The sequence below is a fragment of the Apaloderma vittatum genome, unplaced genomic scaffold (genome assembly GCF_000703405.1).
Source record: "Apaloderma vittatum isolate BGI_N311 unplaced genomic scaffold, ASM70340v1 scaffold15956, whole genome shotgun sequence".
Taxonomy (NCBI): Eukaryota; Metazoa; Chordata; class Aves; order Trogoniformes; family Trogonidae; genus Apaloderma; species Apaloderma vittatum.
In genome coordinates, this window is record NW_009723506.1 from 24,628 (window position 1) to 33,999 (window position 9,372).

General features: G+C 37.9%; 1 protein-coding gene across 1 annotated transcript in view; it reads right to left on the reverse strand.

The window, feature by feature from the left end:
• Positions 1-7,443, reverse strand: part of VEZT (vezatin, adherens junctions transmembrane protein) — a gene marked incomplete at its 3' end in the record, with an annotated part of 32,031 nt that extends 24,588 nt beyond the window's left edge. Inside the window, exons 1-2 of the mRNA XM_009872152.1 lie at positions 7,325-7,443; positions 6,657-6,819 (exon numbers count right to left, since the gene is read on the reverse strand). Coding sequence (XP_009870454.1) covers positions 6,657-6,819; positions 7,325-7,443 — 282 coding nt within the window. The remainder of the gene's footprint in view (positions 1-6,656; positions 6,820-7,324) is intronic.
• Between the last annotated feature and the right edge of the window lie 1,929 nt (positions 7,444-9,372).

Genomic DNA, 9,372 nt, shown 5'->3' on the forward strand with positions numbered 1-9,372 from the left:
TTGGAGCCCTTGAAGGTCCCTTCCGAGCCAAACCATTCTATGATTCTATTCAACAGGAAAAAAATCCAACACAGTCAATAGCAAAGAAGCCAAGATTTTGCTTTAAATATTCCTCTTAAGTTTTGTCCTGACCATAATAAAAGAGGATGCAAGACTGTAAACACTGAAAAAATGTGATGAGAAGTAAGCATGCAACCCATCAACTTTTCCCACAGCAATGCTTTTTCTGGGTTACCTGTAGATTCTTCAGCTTATAGTTTACATGTTTTGAATAAATAAATTATGTATTTCATAATATATTTTAAAATATTATTGTGTGACTCTGGAACACAATGACACTTTTCCTAAATTTTATAAAATTGAATATATTATACTTTGAACTACTTCTGTTGAAACAAACTTTAAAACTAGAGCACTTTTCAAACTTTAGTAAATGAAGCTTCAGTGTAAATTGATTAGGTACCTACAGATTGTTTTACAGAAATGGAAAAAAAAAACAAATTAGAAAAAGTCGTCTGCTCTCTCCAAGGATGGTACTAACACTTCTGGCAGAGGAGTATCAAAGTTATTTAAAAGCAAAACAACAGCAAAACATACCAAAAAAAACAAGCCAATTTTTAAGCTGCTGGCACAGCTGCTATGCAACAGAAAGTCCTTAATAAAACTTCTTAGATAAAGTATGGAATTCTGATCAACACAGAGTGAGTTTTTACATGTTTACGTAATTATCTGCATAGACATCTGAAATTCCTTGTTGTCATCTGCATCAGGTATCTAGATTGACTTATTTTTCAGTTTAAAACCACATATATGGCAGTATCTAGGATAGATTTGATGGAAAGGATATTTATGCTAACTCCAGTTCTACTCAGGACACGTAAAGAAACTTTGTTTTTAAGGAAATCTCCCCAAAATTGTATTGACATCTCACTCTAGTATGTAAACAGTAACAACCAACATAGGAAGAACATAAACCATTTTAAGAATTACAGTATCAATAACAAAAATACTGTAAATAAAAAATATTTACAGTAAATAATGCACAGTTGTGGAGGTCCACAGGAACAACAGAACATCTACTACAAATTTTTACATTATTATACAACTATTATGAAGTTGCTGGTGCGGGTTGTGAAGGTGGCCCATCTGCTACGACCACGTATCCCCACGGCCAAATCTCAAAAGACTGCTTGTCAGACCACAAAACTTGGAAGCAATCCCGCATGCTAACTGAACATAGTAACTTGTTACCTCTAGGGATTGTTTTAACCCCATCACCAAAGTCCTGTTTTGATCCCACTTATCTATTTAAAGCATACAGATTCGTATTTTTGTATGTTCTGCTTGAGTTACTCACAACAGACTCAGTGTCCAGTCATTACCTGAAACTCAAACGTTTGTACCAACTCACAGGTACAGACAATCCCCCTCTCCCACAATGATGATTGTGCAGAACACCAGGAGAGGTTCATGACTCACTTCCTTGTGGGAATTCTTCCAGCGTGACAACTCAATCCGATCTTTCTTTTTGAAGGCACCCGTCCTCCACAGTTGAGTACTTTTTCAAATGCATCTAACTCTAATTAAACAATGTGCTGTTCTGGACTGGCTGGAAATAAGTTATGTTACTTACTTAAAATGGAAAATAAAACATAATAGACTAGAATAAACATAATAGACTACAATAATTCTCTGTTTAAGAAACTGTTAAATGAGCTAAAATAGAACAATTTTGTTTAGTGGCTGGACCAGCTGTAACGCTTGATAAATTCACTAAAGAAAGTCAGGACAAAACTCAGGATATGAATGGGTATGTGTACCCTTGTCTTCTTAAAATGATTTTCACACAGAGCCAGGCTGCACACTCCCAGCACACATGGAACAACCTGAACATCCCCACAAGAGAGGCTTTAGGGTAGCATGGAGATTTCAGTCAGAACCAGCCCAAATTCTCCCTATTTAGATGAAGACATGTAGACACACAGTGGGTGAACGGTGAGTGTTTTATTCAAAATCACAGTTTTGATGTTTGCTCCAGGTAGGACTCCAAGGAAATCATATCTAGGTTCTCGGCTATTATCATCTTGACTTGTCCATCATCTTGATCATACTTGTCACAAGCAAGGCCAGCTGCCATTTGACACATGACTGTTCTGGTGCTTTATTGGTACTCACCTACATACAGACAGGTGGCAAAATAACCCAGACATACCAAGGAGTTTTTCCTAGTAGCATCTCACGGTGCATCTTGCTTCGGGGTCCATGATGAGATAACTTTCTAAAAGCTGATCAAGAAAACCAGTCTAATGCTGTTTAGATGGGTTCCATTTCCTCACAAAATTGCATGAAGGAGGGGAGAGATGGACTCTGTCCACTGACGACAGGCTGAATTGGTTAAAAATCCAAATGCTACATTTACTAAGTGAAATATTGCACGGATTTAAGAATGCCTGTCCTGATTTCAGTTGGAACACAGTGAATTTTCTTCCTAGTAGCTGGTACAGTGCTGTATTTGGGTTTTAGTATGAGAATAATGTTGATAACATGCTGATGTTTTAGTTGTTGCTAAGTACTGTCTATACTAAGTCAAGGACTTTTCAGTTTCCCATGCTCTGCAAGCAAGAAGGTGCACAAGAAGCTGGGAGGGAGCACAGCCAGGACAGCTGACCTGAACTAGCCAAAGGAATATCCCATACCATAGGACGTCATGCCCAGTATATAAACTGGGAGGAACTGGCTAGGAGGAGTTGATCACTGCTGAGGGGCTGGCTGAGCATTGGTCAGCAGATGGTAAGCAAGGGTGTTGTGCTTCACTTGGGTTTTATTGTTCTCTCTTTTTGTTACTGTCTTCTTGTTTACAATTTCATTTTTTGTGTTAAAGCTTTTAAACTATTCTTACCTCAACTTATGAGTTTTACTTTTCCCTGATTCCCATCCCCACCCCACTGGGGGCAGGGGGGAGTGAGCAAGCTGCTGTGTGGTGCTGAGTTCCTGGCTGGGGTCAACCCATGTCAAGCCTGATTCTTCTTTCTTACTGGTTATTTGCAACATCAAAACCTTCCATCTTGCTGTAATTAGTATATTTTCTATTCTATAGAAGTAGTAAAAAATACATGTCTCCAAACGTCAATGAAATTACACCCTCTAGCTAGGATGAATAATTTTATTTTTTCTTGTAAACACGGTGGAATACAGGCACCTTACTAGGTTTTACATAAATTCCTCCTGATTAACTTTTTGAAGGCTTTTACAGAGTCTCATTATGGGTAGATGGGGAATTTTTATCACTGCTCAGAACTGGAAATCAGTTTTCTGATTATTGAGTTAGCAAATGATAATTGGTTAAAATTTAATTTGCATGTTTATCACACATTTCTTCAAATAGATAAGGGTTCTCCACTTGCAGTTTCTCAGAACTATGACAATCCTCCTTTACCACATTTCTCTCATGCCACATGCTTTCTCTTTTCCATTCTTTTCTAGAAGAATTTAAGTGAAATTTAAGTGCACATTGGAAAAACTCAGTTTTCATTAATTTAAATAACCAAGAACTATGCTGTGGCTAAAGTCCTTCATGCTGCAATGAAAACTGTTGTCCAAAAACCTGGGTTCTTAAAAACCACCACTGTTCCTCTTTCTGAATTCATCAGTAGCACATAAGATGGGTGTAAAGAAAGCACTGAATAAAAAGTGACTTGAAGCCCTTGTGAAATTAGATTATTAAGAACCTTATCGAGGTGATCATAGTTTTTTTTCCACTATGCACACAAGCACAGCTTTGCATTTTGCTCAGAAAACTTGAAGACTCCTATTAGAAACATCACTGATAACATACATACATTAGCCCATGCTAAGATAAAAACCCACACTATTATCTATATATTATATTTCACCTCCTAGATACTGCCCAGCTTTAAAAGATACTGACAAGCCTGTCACTTGTAAAGCTGTGCGGTGTGTGTAACTCACTGAGGATGTCTCCAACATTCTATAGCAAATTTCTCCTACGACATATGTAAGTAACAACTAGAAAATACAGTAAAGGAATTTTTAGAAGTTGAAGAGTAGATTTTATGTATGTGAGCATTCACACAGAAGTTCCAATATTATCAAAGAATCAGAACATTATTAATTATGCAACTATGGAACTGCAATATACCATTAAAATATCCTATTCTATGTACTGCTTGTTTGAATACAAGAGGCAGAAGTATTATACTTAATGCTTACAAAGCATTTTTCAACTTCACAGAGCTTTAAAAGCAATAATTAAATCTCATAATGTGTCTGATGTCCCACAAATTATAGCTCTGAAATTGTAGCTTACACCCTTACCCAAAACTTTTGCTCCTAAAAGCCTTCTCTCCCATAAAAAAAAATCACAGATACACACGTATAGTTCCATGTGCACTTCTAACTGTGAGAAAAGTTCCTTGATTTCAGTACGTGCTGTCATTCATCAGTATTGTCAGGCTCAGCTGTTTTCACCTGCAAATGCCATGACAATATTAAAAAAGGAATCTACTTCTTGGTTGAGGAATACAGGAAGGATTTGCATTTTTTCCTCCTAATGTCTTTACAACATTCATGCATTTCCTTTTTCAAAAGTCCAGCTTTTACACTTCTGCATATATTACAGATACTGCACTTTTAGTTTAATAAATTTAGGGCACAGAAAGTTTATCCTTGTAAGTACTAATAGGTTGTAGTTTTGAAAATACACACTTTAGACTTGAGAGAAAGCTTTTATGTTAGAATGTGATGTAAAGGATCAGCAAGGTTGTTTCAATGGACAGCATGAAAAAGAAATTTAAAGTATAAAATCTCTCCCTATTAATACTGCATCATAGTATTCTACAGGACTCTATTTCCACCTGTATCTGAATCTTTACTTTCAACTACGCTCAACCTAGAATATAACTAAAATTCATGCTTGACAGTCAGGATTGTTTATTCATTTCTAGTTGTCTCTGCTAGAATGACATGGTAATGAATCATTTACAAAGCAGAGAAGAAAAAATATTAATAATTCAGCTTATTCTTATGTTACCATCATACTACCAGTTACTGATGGGAAGTACTATAGAAAGTAAGTGAGAATAACCACCACAGGGTTTTCCAGCAATATGCTGTACTTATTTCTGAAGTTTTTTCCAAGTTTCTTCTTCTAAGTCACTCTCTGAGATCACTTAGATACAAGAGACAGGCATTATATTTACAGCCAGGGCATTTTTTTTATTATGCTACGTGTCTGAAGCATGTGCTGAAAATGCAAAACAGTTCCAGGACAGACAGAAAACAAAACGTCATTATCCTTTGGTGTATTTCGTACAGATTATAGCAAGGTAGTCAGAGACGGATGATGTACTGAGTAGGAAACCACTTTTTGAAAATTTTGAGAATTAGGGTTTTCTGGGGACCGATCAGAGACTGACAATGAAAAACCCAATTATCTTCCTATGACTTTTCTAATTCACTACAGTCATACTGCAAAGCCATTCAGTTTTAACAAGACATTTATAGTATAGTACAGGTTTATGTAAGTTCTCATTTCCAGAATCAAGAAAGAAAATCCTTTTCTCCTCATTCATAACTCCCTGAACATATTTATTTTAGATCCATACTACTAAAAATTATTTCACTCATGAATTTGTGTTTAATTACAACTCTCCTTTTTTCATTGTTTAAAGTGGTTGAATCTCATTCTAAACCCAAGATACATTGTGCAGGATTAAGGATTAATTTAAAACAGGACTAACTGAAAACACTACATTAGTTTTGCTCTTTAACCCTTTCCCATTGCCTATTTTAATGCCACTTGTCATACAGCACTGACCTGGTTGGGGAAAAATATCACCTAACAGTGTTAGCAAATCTAAGCCAACAGTAAATAAATACCAAAAAAATCAAACCTGAGCCAAATATTAAAAGACAATCAAATATATATAATATTGCCTATTGCTACGTGATGGAGTGGTTGTTGTAGCAAATTCCCTAGCTTCAGAAAAGAGCTTTTCATAGATATCTGCTCAAGTACATCTATTGCAGCCTTGCAAGCACAGATATTGCACTTTAATATGTGAGGCATTTTGTGCGTATTCCGAGAAAAACAATCACAAATCAGATCAATTCACTGTTGGCTTTCAGTCCTGTTACAACAGCAGCTGAAAATCAAAGCCACACCCAAATTATTTTTGCTGATGCATCGTGAAGTAAGTGACTCAGGATTTCTCCATTAGAGAAGGGGGCTTCCCACACCCAATGTTCTCTACTATGATAAAATTTACTCTCTACTAAACTCCTGCTCTAGTTTTCAGCCATAACTAATGGAACATATTAACATTAAAAGTAACACTTAATGCCACTGTACAAAATAAGAAGTTTCAAGATCTCATCTTAAAATACAGATATATTTTTCCAGAGCTGAAGTTTCTAATGTGCCAAAACTACTGTGGGAGCTTAAACCACCTCCAAACCAACTACAAGCTATGAACTATCATTTAAAAGAGAAATAAACATTTCCATCACAGTGACAGCAAAGGCCAAGATATGCCGAACAGTTGGCTAAACTCAGAACAAAATAAACAGTGTTGAAATCTCCCCGCCACACACACTCTCTCAAAGCACAGATTTGAAGATGTTGAGCTAGCACTCACAGACAGCGCGATCTTCGTCTCCTGGAAGAGGGTATTCCATTTTTCTCTTCGGTACTGCTCCCATGCACCCGACAGGATCTCGCCCGCCCCACCATTTCTTTCTGCTTGTCCCTCCAGGATGACCCGAGCCGAGGATGAGAAGCAGCCGTCAGTGTAATTGCACCTGTGCCCCCGCACAGGAGCATTTTCCTGACAGCATCAGCGGATGCAGTTTGAAACTTCCCAGGACCGTGTGATTTCTCCTGACTAACGCGGCTTTCTAACTGGGGGGGAGGGAGAAGACAATGACAGCTTGCTAAAGGCTTTTAAAAAGATGCCGCTTGAAAGAATTATTGCGCATCGATCCTATACGCGGCCATTAATAGGACTTTCCAAGCAACAGTATTTAAAAGCCTTGGTCACATTCTCCTGGCTGGTAACCACCTCCTCCTGTGCTCCAACTGACAAAGCGCCAGGCGCTGACAGGGCTAATATTAGACAATGACTTCAAGGCAGTGAAAGGGTCATTAAAACTTCCTATCCTGCTTTCCCTGACACAGACCTTGGTCTCTCCAGCGCGACTGTATCATCTGATTTAGAAGCAGTCTCCGAGAACTACTCTGAGGCCATTAATCTATTACCATTCCCGGATATTTTCTGATGTACAATAGGTATCTTATTCTGCATACCCCCAAGAGTCATTGAAGAGAAGTTTTATAGCCTGTGTATAGTTCCGTATCACTGGATCTGTGACATGGGAAAGCTCCTTCCTTTGCATTTTCAGCAGGTCGTTGCACGTTACTGCCATCGTGGAAAAGTCTTAGAAAGAAATACCACATACTAGACAAAGCCCTGAAACTTATTGGGAGCTCTGGGTTATTTACCTGTTCAAAGGACACCTGCGAATACAGGTGAAAGGCTGAGCAGGACCTTTCTGACAAGGACAGAGGTGAAAAATACGTGAAAAACAAAGTAAAAATGGAAAATGTTACCTTCCCTGGAGGACAGGGTAAGAGGCCAGACAGGCTGCGCTGGGAGCTTTGGGTGGGAAGTCACTGGTCATGCAGGTCATCAGACTGGGCTGATACAGGAAAACTGGCTTGTTTCATACCTGTTACTAACAACCCACAGATTTTTACTCTTCATTCACATTCAGAACTAAACTAATGCATCTGACTGGTGAACTAAAGGAGTGTTTCTGAAACATTTTGGAAACCTCTAAAACACCAGCTCCAAAGCTGTTTACCCATTATAATCATGTTAATTCTGATTCCTAATGACAAGACATTGTAAGCAAACATCTTTACTAAAGGGAAAAGCATCCAAGAAACAAGTGACAGTCACATCACAAAGACTAAAAGTACAGAGAGCCATTTTTTTTTAACTTAAGTGTCTCAAGGAAGTTGATTCATGACTTGAAGTTATGAGAGCAGTACTGCAGTATTAACATGACTCCAGAGTAACCAAAACAGAGGAGGATTAAAACATTTTTGGACCAACAAACCTTGAAACTTACTATGGATCACCATGTGCTTCTGTCTTCAAATTTTCTGTTAAAAATAATAAAGGCAATATGGGTTCACACAGCATACAGCCCATATAATATTTTCCTCTATCTGTTCAGATACAACAAAAATGCCTGATGAGTTTACTCGGCCTCCACAGGAACTAGATGGCTCTTTAGACAGTTGTAGTTTCTTTCATTCTCTCTCTGGTATCATCAGCCTCCCAGACATGTGATGAAAAGGAGCACAGCCTGTGCTCTCCCTTCCTCCTAGCGGACTGCTGAGAAGCAAGATATCCAAAATAGTCCACTCGTCACTAGTCCAGGTGCCTCTACAGTACACGGCAATTTGCAGCAGCGATATCTCCCCAGGCTGTATTTACATGGGCAATTTAATCTGCCATTACCAGCGGGTGCAGATGAAAGCTGCGGTACCATTTTAGAACACTAATGATAATATTTATACAGCCAAATGGTGAGATAGAACAGGGAACTGACCTGACTGGAAAAAAAGAAAAAAATAGAACCCATCTTTTTTTGTCTTCTTTCTTAGCCAGGTTAATTTATAGTCAAATCAGTCTCCTGAGCCAGCTTACAGCATCACCCACAAATCCAGGTGCCAGCATAAGGAAGAGGATGGGACTAAGCAGGAAAAGAGGAGTGAAGCCCAAACACCTCTTCTGGCAACAGCCCACACTTTAAGCAGACAAAGCAGAGTCTCAGAAAAAGCTCATCCGAATGACAAGTGAACTGTGGTCTTGACAAAACTGTGTATTTAAAACTGGCTTTATTTCATGCATATATATAAAATGAGGGTAGCACATCTTTAGTCCACCCAATATTCAGCGAGAAAAATCCTGTCGAGGGAGCATTACTGACACTACCATTTAAGTTGTACAAATGTTCTTTTTCAGCTTCTTCTTTTTCCTAATTGACAACATTTCAGACATAATTTTTTAGAATACAGCATTTTAAAACCTGATGTTTGACAAATATCACATTACTTGGCAAGCCCTAAAGTTTTCAGGTTTTTAATGAATGTAACTTAAAATTTTCATCACAAAAAGTTTCTGAGGGTAGATTTCCTGGGGTTTTTATTTGTTTGTGTTTCATTTTTTTAAACAAAATAGTTTTAGAACAGCTCAATTTAGGTGGAGAAACCATTTGTGAAAACAAACATCACTGAGTGTTTTGATGAAAGCTGTATTTGTTTGAAAAGGGTTCAGAAGAGGA